General features: G+C 46.4%; 1 protein-coding gene across 1 annotated transcript in view; it reads right to left on the bottom strand.

Moving 5' to 3' along the window:
- Window positions 1-1,058: 1,058 nt before the first annotated feature.
- Window positions 1,059-17,784, bottom strand: part of atp10a (ATPase phospholipid transporting 10A) — a 39,224-nt gene continuing 22,498 nt past the window's right edge. The window contains exons 13-21 of the mRNA XM_076278573.1: window positions 17,491-17,675; window positions 16,299-16,695; window positions 12,661-12,737; window positions 11,195-11,320; window positions 9,675-9,875; window positions 9,041-9,121; window positions 8,765-8,869; window positions 6,387-6,574; window positions 1,059-5,662 (exon numbers count right to left, since the gene is read on the bottom strand). Coding sequence (XP_076134688.1) covers window positions 4,864-5,662; window positions 6,387-6,574; window positions 8,765-8,869; window positions 9,041-9,121; window positions 9,675-9,875; window positions 11,195-11,320; window positions 12,661-12,737; window positions 16,299-16,695; window positions 17,491-17,675 — 2,159 coding nt within the window. The 3' untranslated portion in view covers window positions 1,059-4,863. The remainder of the gene's footprint in view (window positions 5,663-6,386; window positions 6,575-8,764; window positions 8,870-9,040; window positions 9,122-9,674; window positions 9,876-11,194; window positions 11,321-12,660; window positions 12,738-16,298; window positions 16,696-17,490; window positions 17,676-17,784) is intronic.

Genomic DNA, 17,784 nt, shown 5'->3' with positions numbered 1-17,784 from the left:
AGATCATTCATCTTCCCCACCCCAATCATATTTAAGCACTTTCACATAACCCCTCCCCACACACACACACACACCCAACACACTCCAACTCTCCTTTCTGTTTAGGAGTAAAAGTGAGGAGCTAGGTGTTTTCTGGGGACAAAGCAAGATGGATTCTTTGTGGCGTCTCAGGGGAGAGTAGAAGTATTTGCTCTGCGAAAATAGCAGCAGGAGACAGAGTTAAGTTTTTCGGTCTATCAGGGGTACAGTGAAGAAAGTGGGAAATGATCCACACTCACTGAACATATTTGTCTTTGTACGTGTGTGTATTCAGGTCTGTGAGGGCCAAGGTGTGTGACCACTCAATCACGTGGTCGTGTTGGATCAGGTAGTTTCCCTTTGGTCTCCTGCTGGACAAACATCTTATTTTTCTGACCTTTACAGGAGATGATGATGGAGCAATGGCTTGGCAATCACCACATTAATATTTGTGCCATTTACTAAGGTTCCAGTCCTGCACAACTGGGCATTGTGGTGATTACGCTCATTTGGCAAATACAGTACACAGCGCTTGAGAGGAAAAATGAATCCCTTTGCAGCATCGGTGAACCTTGAATGAATTATTAAAACTACAGCCCCAGGGATTTTTGCAAAGCCGAGAAAATATTCACACTCTACTCTCAAACACACACATTTGTACACACACACACACACACACTCAACCAAATACACACAGAAACACAAACATGCACACACTTTCCATGCCATTGGGGCCCCTTGTGAAGCTGCAGTGTTGTTGGGCCCATATGCACCTCTCTGGCAGTTGGGCCCATGCCGCCCCAGAGGAGCCCTCCAGCTGTGCCCTTCATGGTAAACGGCAGCAGGCTATGCCAATGCCACGCACGTCCCCTATGCCCCTCAGAGCTCGCCAAGGCAACATAATTCCATTAGCCCCGTTTCATTAGTCACAACTCCACTGCCCGCTTCGGTTACGCTGTAAGAGCAACTGATGCTTACTGGACGCATCACAACGAAATCATGTGACAAAAGATCTCCTGCTCAGGAAGGTGAGACAAGGATAGCATTCTCATAAATTTATTTAAGTGACAGACAAAAAATTGTTCTTGACAGGGAAAAAAAACAGAACAGTTACTAACTAATGGATACATTACTTGTGGACCTTAGTTTGACAGAACAATTGAAAATGAGGGCTTCCAACAGATGATGGCCAAAAAGATAAAAAAAAAAAACAAATGGGCAAAACATTAAATCTTTGTGAACAGTGAGCGAGACCAATACAGTATGAAAAGCTCCATTAGGATATGAGAAAGGCAGGGAGGAATCTCCACAACCAGGGAACCAAACAGACAGACAGACACACACTCTCAAATCAAAGACACCTGAAAGGAAGAGAAAACAATAACAGAGGAAAACAGAAAGCAAGGTGCAGACACACCAACAGAGAGTGAGCACGATAGAAAGAGAGAGGAAGAAACAGAGAACATGAGGGTGAGGGGGAAAGAGAGGTGGAGAGAAAGAGAGAGAGAAGGAGTGAACATTCCTGTGAAAGGAGCCCAGCATGTGTGAGTGAGAGCAGTTGCTTTGGAATGCGTCAGAGACTGATTTGTGTTAATGCATGTGATGCCCAGCCAGGCACCGACAGACCTGGAATCTGGGACAGACAGCACCAAGTGGACACATTCCAATCCCCCGCCACAAACACACATAAATACAGCTGAATAATGCACTTTCATGTCTCATAAAAGAAGAGAAATATATATAAAATCAATTGCATTTATTGAATTTTATGATCCAGTCAAAGTAAATAAAAGAGCCACATTTATACTTTAAGGCTTTTCTGATACAACTTTTCTTTGCATCCAGTGTTCAAGGCACATGGTGTTGTGTTGTAAACATGCTGATGGCAAAATGGGCCCAACACAGACAAACACACACACATACACATACACACAATGAGCCCGCTAGTGTGTGCGGTCAACACAAACATATGCACATGGAGAGACCTGGGCCATGTTTCTCCACAAACATCTACAAAAAAAAAACGAAACAACTTCTGGTTAGTGCTCAAGACGTTTTAACATGCCATGGGATGCATTTGGTTTGACTTGAACCTGAGTGCCGGCAAAATGTACAATGGCTTAACATGCTACCATCCCAGAATGCAATGTCAGCATGTCATCACTGGGGGAGGGGCCATTTCTCTGTCATGCCAAAGGCACAACACTGACCTCCCAATACGCTGATAAATATGGAATGGTTTTTAGAACGAGACGGTACATTTGTACAGGTTCAACATGAACATGGTAAGAGGAACTCAAAGATTAGAGAGATGAGTAGGAATAACTCTGGCATTGAATACATTTAGAGTCATCATAGAGACTCTAAAAGTGCATCAAAAGATGGTGGTCCTTTGGATTCAAAGATAAAAGACTACATTGAAATATAACTTTGGAGCATTGCTCTGGTAATGTTCAACACTGTGCAAATTCAAAAAGAAAAAAACAGATAACATGCATTTGGCAACTGACTTTTCCCAGGTCAGTTGTTGGAGGAGAAACCTTAAACAAACCATAACAAAACACACACACACAAAAAGGTCTTGGCTGATGTGAAAGGCAGAAAATCATCTCCTAAAAAACAAATTCACTTTTCTGTCCTGTAACTCATTTCGTGTCATCTGTCATTTCTCAACATAATGGCAAATCATTTGGCCTGTGGCAGTGTTAGGGGTGCGTGCCCTCGATGTGATCCCACCAGAGATATCATTTATTTCACACATAACTCGATTTCACCCACTCCAGTGGTGGGGCTGTGTGATCTATACAGCCCCACCACTGCCCTATACTACACTGCTGCTCTGACCGTGTTCACATACCAAACCCTCAGAGGCAACATGATCCCACCTCCATTCCAATTTGAAATATTCTGAGGGCTAGTGACCAATAAAAAAAAAGAAACATCTGAAGCACTTCCTGGTTCCTGCTTTATAGAACATAATGGATGAAATGGTGAAGCCCAGACAGAGTGGTGGTCTGATTTAAACACAGCCACAGATCAGAACATAAACAAGTGGTGGCAAGCGAATATGTAAACTGAACCAGCAGAAAGAAACTGAACAGCTTACACACATGCTACAGAATTAGTGTGAACGTTCAGCACATGATGAGTGAAAGAAAACCACATCATTTTACACAGAAATGTCTTGTTGTGAATAGATCATTATCCTCAAGTCCATTCAAACACTCCCAATAGTCCCAAGAGTATGTCTCGCTGGCATTGTATGTTCACATATCAAGTCTCCAAAAACAGCACTGAAATACAGCTAATCGGCATGGAAACTACCTTACAGCACATAAAATAGTGTGAAGAACTAATATATCAATACTTGTCTATACTGTAATATATAGCTATAATAACGGTTTAATACAGATACATACATATATTATCTGACTGGGGGAAGCAGCATAGTAAAGTATCAAAGACAAGTTTAGACAATCCAAATGTTGGCATCATTGAATACTAAGAGAGCCCTTAGGTGAATAAGAGAAGAGTTTGGTCTGGTCTGAGGCTTGCCCTCCTGCTCAGCAGGGTAAAGGGAACTTCTCTGGGACAATCTCTAATAAGCTCCTTAGATTCAGTTTCAAGTGTCACTGGAATATCACCTCTCTCCCATTGCACTTACAGCATAACATAGGCGGCCTCCCCGATCAGTCTTTTAGACATGCAAAAGGATCTCATGAAAAAGCTGAGCTTTCCGGCACAAATTGGTGTCAAGAACCTCAGTTAAAATCTGCCAGTTGCGTTTTGGTCTTCATGATGGGGTGGTTAAGGCACAGTTTAAAGGAGAAATCCAGTGAGTTTTCACATAGATCTCTGTTTCTCGAGGTCACCAAGAACTGTCGGTATAAAAAAAACAAAAAAAAAACAATCGGTTTTACCTAGCTCGAGTTGCTGCAGCCAGCAGCTAACGCGGCCAGGCAGCTACAGCGCTACACTCTGTGGGCATGTACATGGGAGCTCACAGAAATGGCCCCAGAGTGTAGCACTGTAACTGCCTGGCTGCGTTAGCTGCTGGCTGTAGCAACTCGAACTAGGTAAAACCGATTATTTTCGTTTTCTTCCGTACCAACAACACTCAGTGACCTCGAGAAACGGAGATCTATGTGAAAACTCGCCGGATTTCTCCTTTAAGGTCCTGACAAAGTAAAGGGTTAGCAGAACAGCTTCAGCTGTTGTTAGTGTCAGTGTGAGAGAGAGAGAGAGAAAGAGAGAGAGAGAGAGAGAGAGAGAGAGAGAGAGAGAGAGAGAGAGAGAGAGAGAGAGAGAGAGAGAGAGAGAGAGAGAGAGAGAGAGAGAGAGAGGAGAGAGACCGCTGAGGGGAGTGCTATCCTGAAGCGAATCCAGAGCCAAGGTCTGCAAACATGTGCAGGATTCAAAGTCAAAGCCAGAACAAGAACATCTGAACACACTGATAACAAAATGGTTCTGCTTAGACTGAGACAAACAGAAACAAACACCGCCTCCAGTTCTGAGATGGAACTTAAATAAAACAAAACATTCCAGCGTTAAAAACACACACATTCACACACACACACACACACACACACACACACACACACACACACAGATACACTCCAGTTGCAGAAGCATAAGCAAAATCTCACAAATTCTCTCCTCATTTGGCTTTAGTTTTTACTATAAAATGCATATATAATGTATAGTACCTATTTATAGCTTTTATAAAATAATCCTCCAGAAAAATAGAATAAAAATTTCTTAGAAATAACGTGCAAAACGGAATCTGCATAATGTGTGTGTGTGTGTGTGTGTGTGTGGGGGGGGGGGGTTGGGTGGGTGAAGGCATCAGAGTAGAGTCGTTTTGAGGGCATGCTCTTTCTCACAGTCAGAGCCCCGGGCACGATGAGCCCCACCCTCTTTGGGGAGGAGTCTGTGCATGGGGCTGGCCTCGCCCTCATAGTCCCGCCTCTGGGCTCCGCCCTGAGCATTGCCAGCTTTGCCCTCGTGCTGGGGCACTGGCTGCGGCGCCAGCAGTGGCGTGGAGGTCATCCAGCCAAGCGGCCTAAAGTCCGACGGCAGCTCCACCACTTCGAAGGCGGGGGGGTCCGTTGACGATGGCGAAGGCGGCGCCCCCCTGGCCCGTTTGGGCTCTTTGGTGTACGGCAGGGTGTCTGTGTCTGTGGGGGGGACCAGAGGCTCCCCTTTACTGTCTGGGTGGGGCGATGACGCGGAGGGGGAAGGGGAGGAGGGGGGCTGCCCGCTGTCCTGCTGTTGGACGCCACCAGCGCTGGTTGTGTGCTGGTTGACCGTCGGCTTGGAGCTTGGGCAGCTGGTCCACGTCTCCAGGCTGTTAGAGTTTAGAGTGCTATCCGGCGCCTCTGGCTTCTTGGAGGTCGAGGAAGCAGATGATGAAGATGAGGAGGAGGAAGACGAGCTGGGGTGGGGTTGCCGTGACCTCGGCCCGCAACCCCTGGGGAAGGGAAAGAAGGAGGGTCGGGGTCCAAACAGTGAGCCGAACGAACCCACCTTCATCCACTGTAGGCTCAGGAGGTTCCTGCGTGTCTCGGCTGGGAGTTTGTCCAGCTGCCTCCCGACCTGGACAGGGCCGGGGAACAGTGAGCCCTGACAAGCCCTGTAGAAGTATCTGTGGAAACACACACACACACACACACACACACACACACACACACAGGAAACATAAACACCACCACATTGCTTCGATACACTACACATACACAAGCTCCCAGGAATAAACACACGTAGGCATTGTGTTATCACTGGCTTGTTATGAATCATGGGACTTCAGAGCCTAACCTCTACTGAATGTGAACACACTTTCTGCATAGACTCCCTGTGTGCTACTCCCCGAGTGAGACTGCTCAGAGGATACTGTGGTTATCTGAACGAACACATCACCAGTACAGCACTGTACTGCACTGCACGCACAGGACAAAAAGTTTTCAAACTGTGTTTGCACAGATTCCCCCAGATCTTTTATTGAAAGCACACAAGTGTCGGCAGTACAAATTGTATAAAGTGCCTCAGCAAAATTCTCTGGGGGGGGGGGGGGGTAAGGTCTGTATCCCTGCAAATCATAGAGACAAATGAAGAGATTATATAATTTATAAATATCTAATGGTGCTTGGGTTATCCTATCTGGGTAAGAAAGCAGTGAGACTCATACAGATGGAAGTAAAGTCTGTATCCCTGCATATCACACAAAACAAATGAACAGATTGTATAATCTATAATTTTGTCATGCCATTTGGGCTGGCATATCCGGGAAAGAAAGCACTGAGACTCACACAAAGACAAATAAACAGTTTTTAGACTTGGAGAAGACGCAATGGTGTTTGAGTCTAGCCTACCTGGGCAGCACCGCGGTGAACGGTGTGATGAAGCACAGCAGGTAGAAGAGCGGATCTCCCAGCAGCCTCTGCATGGTCCAGTAGGGGTTGGAGGGGGTGTAGCAGGTGGGGCAAGAGGCGTTGTAGCACAGGGCCACCGTGAAGAAGAGCGCCACGCTGAACATGATGGAGGCCCAGTTCATCCACGTCTGAGGGCCACAGAAGGGAAGAGAAAGAGAAAGGAGAGAATGGAGATTGTTACTTTCAGCAATGCCGACTTCCGTGTGAATCAGGGAAGATATGAGAAGTTAACTAGTGGGGTCTGCCATGGTGATGACTAATGCTGAGCGTAAAAAAAAATAATTGTGTGTCTGAAATCGGGAATATTTGAAACCACATGGTTTCTTTTTGACAAATATTTATTGATTTGTCCTCTTCATAAGCCTGGCCCATCCCTGAATTCCAGCACAGTGCCCGAGAACTTTAAACCCTGCTAATGACCCAATCTGAAATCTCACATGAACATCATGTCTATGTATTCCAAGGCATATCTATGAGTTCAGTGCCAAAGTGTTTCGGGCAAAGTTTGTAGACTTGGCTGGCGTAAAGAACAGAAGACTGATTTACTGAGCTGAGGTATGCGTGAGAGGAGCACACCCATCTGCTGATGCGAGGGACCTGGCCAACACCTATCCAAAACATCTCCAACAATCTGGCCGGCGCACACCCATCCTGTGAAGAGGGTTGTGGGGGTGTTGGAGGCGGGGAGGTGGGGGGTGAGCGGACTGACCAGTAGCAGTTCACCTCAGATGGCCTTAGGTGAGACTCAGCTTCCCATACAATAGGTGTACGAGCTACAATAAACTACCTCATGCATCCCACGCACACAAACTATGAGAGTAGAGCAGAAACATCCAAGAAACAAACTTCAGTTCAAAAGCATTGAAACAGAGACTTTCTAATGAGGAGACACAGAGCGGAGGGACTTGCCTAAAAGGACTTTGATTGAAAGCAGAACTGATTACATTTTGCACTCAGTATGAACGGTTTTGAAAAATGTTGGCGTCACTTATGTACCCTGCATTGGGTTAACTGTTAAGTTCCACCCTGTACTGAGATCGGGAGGCAAGTGACGAGGCTAGGCATCGCATCTGTCATTAGCAAATCGCTAACACTAGCTACCTTTTCACTTACGCGTTGCTTCGGTGTTCAGTGATTTTCCCGTGCCAGCCCCATCCAGCACAGCTTTGGGTGAGTTAATTAGTAAATAAGTAAGTGTAATAAACTATGTTTATTTTTGGGCTTTTTTAGCACTTACTGATTGGACCGTCAAAAATGAGAGAGAGAGAGAGAGAGAGAGAGAGAGAGAGAGAGAGAGAGAGAGAGAGAGAGAGAGAGAGAGAGAGAGAGAGAGAGAGAGAGAGAGAGAGAGAGAGATGGGGGTAGTGAGTCCTAGAAATGACTTCTGGCCAGAATCAAACTTGTGGGCACTGGGCCCGTATGTAGTATGGGACACTGATGCTGCTGCCCCCAGGGACTCATGCTCTTAGTGTGGGCACACCAGCCCTCTCCCTACAGGAGAGCCGCAATGGCCAGGAGGCAGCCAGGCTGGCGTAAAGGACATTTTTTTCATGTGCAAAATCTGACAGGCGTAAATTTACAGGCTGGCCGTAATGGAAAGAGCTCTAATCCAATCAGGCCTCGTAAATCTCTGCCGCCACTGCCTCGTAACTGGGACCATCTGAGCAGGTTGCGGGGAACCGTACACATGCTTACCTGCAAAAGACACGCATCTCTCTCTGTGTGTGTCAGTGTGTGTGTGTGTGTGTGGGGGGGGGGAGGGGTACGAAGGGAAGTAAAGCCAATAGTTATTCCACGGCCACACCGTCCGTGTCGTGCCGACCTAGTGAAATAGCACTGTGGGAGAGCCAGGGTGGTGTAGCGTGCGGTGGTGGCAGTGCTAAGCAGAGCCATAGCTGATAGATATATCACCTCCAATCCCGCTGAAGTCCTCTGGTTCAATCTAATCAGCCAGGCTCCATGCATAAATATCCACAGGCTTGTCACACTCTCCCACATGTCAGGCCCAGAGCCAGGAGTCCAATCAGATTCCTGAGCAGCATTACTATGAGTGGGACACCAGGATGGACACCTGACCTCTACCTTAGTCATACCAATCCCATAGGATGACTGCAGGTGTTGGGATATCAGTGTGGTCTAACTCATGAAGGCTGCATTAAACCAGAGGTGATCCAACACGAATTCTAGGTACAGTATATTGTGAGGTATTGTTAGCATCAGCTAAGCTAAATGGATCCTCCTCAACATGTCCGCTTGTGTAAATATCTTCACTGTTTAGAAGAATAAACTAGTATTCACATCCCAGAGAACAGCCTTACCCATGTCTTTGTCTCAATGCCCAGATGGAGAAGGATGGTAAACAAAGCCAGTGTGATGATGGGGGTTCCCCACGTGAACAGGTCCACATTCGAGTCAGCATACGCCTAGGAAAGCAGAGGGAGAGGTTAAATGGTATATACTTAGAAGTATATACTTAGTATACTATATTATACTATATACAGTATATACACCTATTTTTTATGTATTTAACACTACTTATCATTTACAACATATTACCTGGGGGCATTTTAAGTAAGAAAGATGGTAAAACTCACAAAATAAGGAATGAAGAAACAGACAAGGCTTTGATAAAAGGCATCAATCATATTCATCCAGAACATGTATGGCTTATATTCCTGTCAAAAGAGAGAGAACACATGGTCATGTAGTTTATATTCAGATAGAGTCAACCATCATCTGCTTCAGTGGAGGATACTGACATGCCCTTCTAATTGAGCTGTATAAGGTTATGGCTTGTGACGAACCTATGGCAAGGGCATTCTGCTTTAATGACTCACTGTTGGCCAATTCTAACACCACAACAGTGATAGATGGCTGTAATAGAATATAATCCTCTGACGATTTAAAAAGCTATTTCCCAATGCTGCTACCTCTAGCATCGCAAGTCCAGAGAGATCAACTGATTATATTCCACACAAAATTATAGAAGTTGCCATGCTCCATCCTTCTTCCACTGTCTCCCTTGCTACCCCAACACACACACACACACACACCCACACACATGCAATTAAACACACCCACACACATACACAATCAAACACACGAGTGCACACACCCACACATATACACCCACGCACACACAGACGCATACACACACCCACCCACAGAATGACATTAGCAGTGGGACTGACACAATTCAAGTGAAATAAGTGGTAATTGCTGTGGCACCTCCGAGTTCTGGCCGCTCATATAGAGCTGAGGTAGTTCCTGGAGGGTCTCCGCGGACACGTCTTTGTCCAGCGTGCCGGTGATGAGCTGCGGGAAGGCCGAGAACATCAGGTTGAAGAAGATCAAATACCACTGATCGATCATGGCCGACCCGGAGAATCCACAGTAGAACTGGTACCAGAAGATGAGCGCCACGAACATCTGCAGGAGGCCAGGAGAGAAGGATGGAGAGGGGGGCAAGTGAGTGATGGAGAGAATATGACAGAAAGAGAGAAAGAAGGGGCACAAGGAGAAAAATGGATTGAATGAATGAAAGGATAAACAGAGTTGGTTAGGAAGCCTCTGTGAATACACTGGGGGCCTGCAGCTGTGGTGTCATTAGAGGCGATGGATCTTCATTACCCGTGGGACTCTCTCTGGACCACACAAGAATAGATCTTCATTAAGAACTGAGCAGGTTCACAGAGAATGGGCCACTTAGGCATTCCCACAAAGAAAACGGCTGACATCACAAAAAAAAAAAAAACACAAAACACTCAACCTGGATAAACAATGCAGGGTTTTCTACCAAGTAAAATGCAGCTGAAAAGATTTTCTCTGCAGAAATTGCTGATGCTGCAAACGGTAACCACCCATGCAAATGTGACTATACATTTTTTCGTGTAGGTGAACACGTCCATATGGTACGCTTCAACAGAAAAGGCTGACAATGGGGAAAAAATGAAAACATGAGGAGCATATGCAAAACAGGCTTGCCGCCCATGATGCTCTACTGACATGAACACATACTGTATACGGTGTCGCCTTGCACAAAAATGCTGATTTCACCGAATATGGTGGAAGCCCCCCACACTCTGCATATGTTGTACAGTGATGGCCAAAAGTGTTGGCACCCATGCTAAAGTTGACTGAAAAGAGGAATATAAAATCATCTTTTGGAAATTGATCTTAATGCCTTAAGTAAAAAATGAGGAAATATCCAACCTTTAAGGACACTGATTTTCTTAGTGAATGAATAATGTATCATAAATAAATAAATGTTCTTCCTTAAAATACAGGGGTCATAAGTATTGACACCCCTATGTTAAATTCCCATAGAGACAGGCAGATTTTTATTTTTAAAGGCCAGTTATTTCATGGATCCAGAATACTGTGCATCCTGATAAAGTTACCTTGGCCTTTGGAATTAAAATAGCCCCACATCATCACATACCCTTCACCATACCTAGAGATTGGCATGGGTGTTATTTCAGTTAGCCTATTAGCTGGTTTGATTTGCATTGAGCTCAATGAGCATCAAACCAGCTCATAGGCTAACTGAAATAGACAGACAGGTCACAGTCTAGACAGATATATAGATAGATAGATAGATAGATAGATAGATATAGTAAAATAAGCCCATAGGGAAATTAACATTTCCAGCAGCTCTTGAGGTCTTAGATGAAAATATCAAAACACAGTACAGTGTAAAAATATATTTACATATCTGTGCTTTCTGTGGTGTAACACTGAAAACTCACCGCATTCTTGTAGAAGAAATAGAGGATCATGTTGGCCAGCCGGGAGTAGCACCAGTGACCGTGAACCAGCAGCAGCTTCTGCAGGTACTGGAAGCGGGGCATGGCAAAGTCACTGGCCATTACTGCCTGCAGGGGAGGGGCGGGGAGGGGTGGGGTGCAGAAGGGAGGGGAGGAAAGAGTGGGAAAAAAGGACAAAAGGGACCTTCATCCAAACTTTGCCCAAAAAGCTTGCCTTAGCACTTTCATCAGAGTCCATCATAAAACAGTGCCTCCGAAACACTTAGCGTACATTAAAGAATTATGAAGAATTCCACTCCAGGCTGCTCAAAACGCCTCTCCATCATGCAAACGGTTTTACGAGGCTTTGCCCCTCCCCAAGTCCACACAAACACACACACACACACACACCTTTAAGCGCTTCAGCTTGCCTGTGATTTAATTAGCCACATTTTGACTGGCACCTTCAGCCCCCTAAACAACCCAGCACCCGTCACTCATCCATCACCATGCGTACTAGCAGCCGTGTCGGACATACAGCAGTATAATGATGAGTGGTCGAGCTGTGCTGCTGTGGCGGCTTCCAAACTGCCGTGTGGGGAATAGGCCAACGACACCAGCGGACCGTTAATCCTGAGACCAGAGGCCGCGATGTGTCCGCAGCAGCCGTGGTGTAGGGGAGGGTAGAAGCGGGTAAACGAAGCATCTCAGCACACGCAGGACTCCCAAAGAGGGTCTGGGGTCTCGTTAAGTGTACATTTTTTAATGAACGCTAATTAATCTGCGGACCCCGGCATTTTCAAAAGAGAGATGGACAGCGGAGCATATACTGCCGACACCAGCTGTTGCCCAGTGCTCCAGAGAAACTGCCCACGCAAGTTAATTGGAGCGTTCAATCAATAATATGCTGGGGTCACCTTTCTGAGGGGCTATAGGGATGGCCATTTGAGAGGAGCGTGCCAGGTGGGCCAGTCTGGCAGGACATCCAAGCGGGCCAAATCTGGCCAGTGCCCGGTCCGTGCCCACTGCTGTGAGACAGTACTGGGTGCTCAGAGGGCAAAGGGGGCATGCTGGCAGATGCCAACTCAATCACTAGTGCCTCCTCAGACCCTTGCCACCCAAAGGCTCTTCACTCATGGTAAAACCAACACTGGAGACCTTTACCTTTAACCTTTACCCTTAACACATGCAGTCGACCCAGTCAGTTCAACTTTACCCAAGCAGTCTCCCCTTCAGTGCTTTCTCTCCACATTGTGGTCACTGCCTGTTGTCCCCCCCCCCCCCCCTTAGAGCCCATTCTTCTCACTCTCACCCCCTAAGCACTCTCTCCTTGTATTCTAGATGACTTGGTCTGGTGTGTTAGAGTCCTTCTCCCCCTCTTGAGTTGTTCATCAGCGTCCATCTCCCCTCTGCCCAGTCCTCCCCGGTCCATGCGTTAAAAGCGCAGTGGAGGTGTGCTTTCTCCTTACCTGCATTCCCTCCTGTCCAGAGATGCCCACGCCGACGTCAGCAACCTGGATCATGCTGACATCATTGGCTCCATCACCTAGGATTAATGTTCCAATTGAGAGGGGAGGGGATGGGAGGAGAGGAGGGAGAGAGGGTATAGGAAATGAGAAAAAAGGTGAGAGATTAAAAAAAAAAAAAGAAGGATGTGCTTCCAATTTATGCCCCACTGCGCTCCACAAAGACGCTCAGCCTGGCTCAGCAGTCGCAGCAGCGTGAAAATAAACAAATCACACCCAAGTGTAGAATTAAACATGCACACATCCCTGCACAAAGATTGTGAGTGTATGTGTGTGTGTGTGTGTGTGTGTGTGTGTGAGAGAGATCACATCACTACATAAATGTCACCACTATAGAAATCAGCCCCATCCATAAGGGAGGGAGTAATAATAATAATAATAATAATAATAATAATAATAATAATAATAATAATAATAAGCTTTATTTGTATAGCACCTTTCATACACAGAATGCCGCTCAAAGTGCTTTACATTTGGAGCATGTAACACAATAATAGAGAAGAGTGAGTAAGAAAGAGTCCCCACATGAATACTGTGTGCAGTAGACCTGAGAAAGTCATGGGAGTGTTAATATTATGTGTCTGTGTGTGTGTGCAGGAAAGAATGAGTGTGTGTGTGTGGGTGTGTGCATGTCTTGGAGTAGGAGAGGTGAAGATAGCATGGATGCATTCCTGAACTTGATAGCTTGGGAAACAGAAATGGGCTCCACTTCACTGCCAGATATCAGGCAGCAGGGGGTGGGGGAGACAGAGCGAGATAGATATAGTTTTTTTTTACTCTTTAAACCCCTTTATGAAAGCACTATATGGATCAAAAACACCTTAATAAGCAACCATGTAGCACCCCTAACTACACCAACACAATGAGAGAGAGAGAGAGAGAGAGAGAGAGAGAGAGAGAGAGAGAGAGAGAGAGAGAGAGAGAGAGAGAGAGAGAGAGAGAGAGAGAAAAGAGAGCGAGAGAGTGTTATCTATTACACTCCTATTTTAGCAGGACAGCAGATGTGAGAGTTTTAGGCAGATTCTGAAAAGCTGGATTTTGTGAGTCCGGATATGCTCACAAACAGGTGCAGTTCCAATAGGCACCAAAGGGAGGGTGTGGGAGTCAGTGCATGTGTATAGGTATGTGTGTGTGTGGGATTGTGGGATATGGTAAGTGAACATGTGTATTGCGTGCAAAACAGTAAACACGTTGTTCTAGGACAATTTCAAAGTTCTACAGCCTGAGACACTTAACTGTTTTTGCAAGCAAACCGGCTGGTGGAGATTTACAGAGATGATAACTACTGATTTTTCCAATGCAACTGTTGTCATTCCGTGCATGCTTAAAAGAGTGTATTTCACAAATTAAAACAGTGCAAGAGCTGACGATGATGCTGATAACCGAGAACAGCTGCATCACTGAGTTTCAGGGAGGTTTGCACTGTTTTCATGCTTTTTCTTACCATCCCAGAGACAGTGGGCTCTGCAGAGCATTCTTTTTCTGAATTGAAACTGATAAAGCTAATAGGAGCTCAATAGGACAGAGTCGTCTCTGGACTTGCCATTCGATTGGTCAGAAAATGTCGGAAAATGCAGCTAGCCTATGACTTAAGTCAGCATCTTTTTATGTATTTGGGCCTAGGCCTATGTGTGTGCAGTCATAGCAGTGTTCAGTTCAGTTACAGTGTGTTGTGGTGTGCCGTCTTCAGTGTTTTTTCATGCGTTATGGTGCGCCGTCACCAATTTTCTGTGGTGCGCGTGGCTACTCCCGATTTTGTCAATCATCTAATCTCTGTATATGCGTGCTGTAATATAGGCAGTATCCCATCCTGTCCTTTTTATGGTACTTGTGGACATTGCATCATAACGTGCTGTAGTAGGGTGCCGCCTTGATAATCCTGCATAAGGGCCCGGCTCGTTACGCCACTGTATGTAAGGGTGTGTTTCAGGAGAGTGGGTTGATGAAAAATGTGTGTGAGTGCTGTTGACTCCAGGTCTGAGGAGGAAGTGGCGTGACGACGTGTAGAACACACACACACACTTAGGGAAACAACATCAGCTCATCATCAAGAGTAATTAGAGGAGGATGTGGAAGTTTGAGATTCCGGAGGCACTCACATGATGACTCGTGCCAAAACCCAGAGCTGCTCAGGACTTGTAATTAATCAGGCCTGAGTATATGCCCTGCATATTCCCTCTCTCTCTGTGTGTGTCGCTGCCTCCACAGACCATAAATTATAAATATGGCTCAAATATGCCCCTGTTCCATGAATCACTGTTGTTGAACGCGCAGACGGATTCAGATTTTTTGATTACGTCTGAGTTTGTGACCGGAGGCTTTTAAAAGCAGCAGCAGCAGCTCTGGGACTATGCAGGTGCTTTTTGTCAAGGAGTAAATAAATAAATAAATACATAATAATAAAGAACAAAACAAAAGCAAATGTAGCCCTTCGCTGTGGCAGCAGGATATTGAAAGACCTTGTTTTACATCTCGCTCATTCCTCAACTTCCAAAGTTCACTGGTGTCCCAGAATAACCCTCCCATGCTTGTGAGTGTGTGTGTGTGTGTGTGTGTGCACATTTGTGTGTCAGTATGGACGGGAGTGAATGAGCATAAGAGAGAGAGTGTGTGTGTGAAAGAATGAGTGAGAAAGTAAGACTGTGTGTGTGTCTGTGTGTTGTGTGTGCACGTCTGAGTGTGTGTGTCAGAGACGTTGAAGCTGTTCTGTGAAGGAAGCCATCTGGGTAATTAACTGGAGTGCAGTGTGAGCTTGTTACGAGGTGACGAGCAGGAGCAGAGAGACGTACCGTCACAAGCACGCGCCTGCAACACCACTAAAATATTTACAGAGACACAGATTCTGCAATCAATCTTCAACATCCACTCAGATGAAGAGTGTGTGTGTGTCTGTGTCTGTGTGTGTGTGTGTGTGTGAGTGAGTGAGTGAGTGAGTGAGTGAGTGAGTGAGTGAGTGAGTGAGTGAGTGAGTGAGTGAGTGAGTACATAGTGGATTATTTCAAACTGACATCTTGTGTGTGTGTGGTATGATAAGAAGTTGAAACTGTGTGTGTGTGTGTGCATCTTGTATTTTGTTTCTATTTCCTTGAATCTGCCCAAAGATATCCAGTTATCTCACAAACACATGATCTATTTAGGGCTAGTTTTCCATTACCACCATCTTTGTGGAAAGAGGGGGGCAGAGGGAAAAAAAGTCAAACTTTCCCAAATGGAAGTAAAACTGGAAAAGTCAAGTATCATGAGTAAAAATAATGTGAGACAGGACAAAAAAAAACAGACCAATTGACTAACATAAATCCCATGCGTAAGGCAATGTGACAAGCCTATAAACGTGACATGTCATCCCACAAAATATGCCTATATAGTTCTGCTAGGGCTTCCTGTTACAATTAAATATGCAATAGATGTCACTGTAACAAAGAAGAAAGACTATGAGCTGTAAACCTGCAACGGAGACATCTGTTTTATCATGCACATAATATTTTTTTATTGTTTTCGGATGCTTTGCCCACTGAAGCATCTAAGCAGGAGATGTTTAAAAGAGAGCGGAGGGGGGGGGGGGGGGGGGGGTTGGGACTTACCGATGGCCATGGTCATGACCTTGAGCTTGTTGCGCACCAGCTTGACCACCATGCTCTTCTGCAGCGGCGTGGAGCGGCAGCACAGGACCGAGCGGCAGCTGCGCGCCACCGCCAGGAACTTGTCCTCCAGGCTGCGGTCCAGCGCGTAGGCCAGCGTCCGCCCGTCGATCACCAGGCCCAGCCGGTGTACCAGGAACGGCCCCGACGAAGACGCCGAGGACGAGGTCGAGGACGACAACTTGGCAGGGGAGCAGGAGAACGGGGACAGGTGGAAGGCGCTGAACTGCTGCTGCTGCTGCTGCTTGGTGGCACTCGGGTGGGCGGGGGGCGAGGAGCCACACAGGAACTTGGACTGGATGTAGTGCAGGCTCTCCTCCAGCAGCACGGCACAGGCCTCCTGTGAGGGACAGTGGGGGAGGGGGGGGGGGGCAGAGGTCAGGGAGGGGGGGAGAGGCCAGAGATCACAGAAATCTGCCACACAGCGAGAGCTGACAAACAACATCTGGCAAGCGGATAAACCAGCCATGCCAAAACAAGCTCTGGTACACAGTGACTGCAGTGAAATGATGCAGTAGTCAGCTCCAATCTGATAGCATCTCATATGAGAACACATACTTTGTACATAGTGTGAGAACTAAGGGGAGATATGATGGGAGATGGTTCATACAACCCATACGCTGGGGAGGGAGTCGGGAGACGTGCAGGAGAGTGCAGATTCTTAAATGAAAATTGGGGATTTAGAAACCTCCACGTATGGGATGATAACCCAGAGACTGACATGCAGCATTTTCAGTTAAAACAAACAAACAAACGAAAACAGTAATTCCACCTTGAAGTAACAATACCAGCAAAAATGTCCCAACTCACATTCTGATGTTTGTTGCTGGGGCATCTACTGAAAGACCCCCGCCCCCCTCAAGTGTGGTAAAAGAAAGAAGGGCAGGAGAACTACTCAGAGCTTCACACAAAGAACACTCAGAAACACTCACACTGTGGGGAAATATCTAAAGCATACAGCTCTACGATACCTCCACTACACCATCAAAGGGCTGCCGTGCGTGCCTGGGAAATCTCAACGGGCACAAAACCCTGTGGTACATACAACCACAGCACCATCAAAAAGCTGTTGTAGTGCTCTGTATAAGCACGCAGCTCTGGGATGGTGGCGTGTTAGAGAAGAAATTCTTCTCACCTGGGAGTCTGCGTTGAGGGTGATGATCTCCTCTTCGGGGTCCAGCAGCTTGCAGGCATAAGCGATGTTGATGGCCGTCTCCTGCTTGTCTCCCGTCAGTACCCAGATCTGCAGGCCAGCCTTCCTCAGGGCGTCGATGGTCTCCGGGACGCCATCCTGCAGCCGGTCCTCAATGCCCGTCGCTCCTGCAGGGGGGCGGGGGGGGGGGGATGTCATTCAACTGCATTAAAAGGATCCAAACTACATGCATTATATTGCCCACAGTGTCCCAAAAATGTGTCCAATAAAGGGAAT

The sequence above is a fragment of the Alosa pseudoharengus genome, unplaced genomic scaffold (genome assembly GCF_046254945.1).
Source record: "Alosa pseudoharengus isolate Yale_2024_CS ecotype anadromous, Long Island Sound unplaced genomic scaffold, YU_APseudo_1.1 YU_APseudo_1.1_scf_11, whole genome shotgun sequence".
Classification (NCBI taxonomy): domain Eukaryota; kingdom Metazoa; phylum Chordata; class Actinopteri; order Clupeiformes; family Clupeidae; genus Alosa; species Alosa pseudoharengus.
Note: the sequence above shows the minus strand (reverse complement) of the source record. Positions and strands in the feature narration are given on the sequence as shown.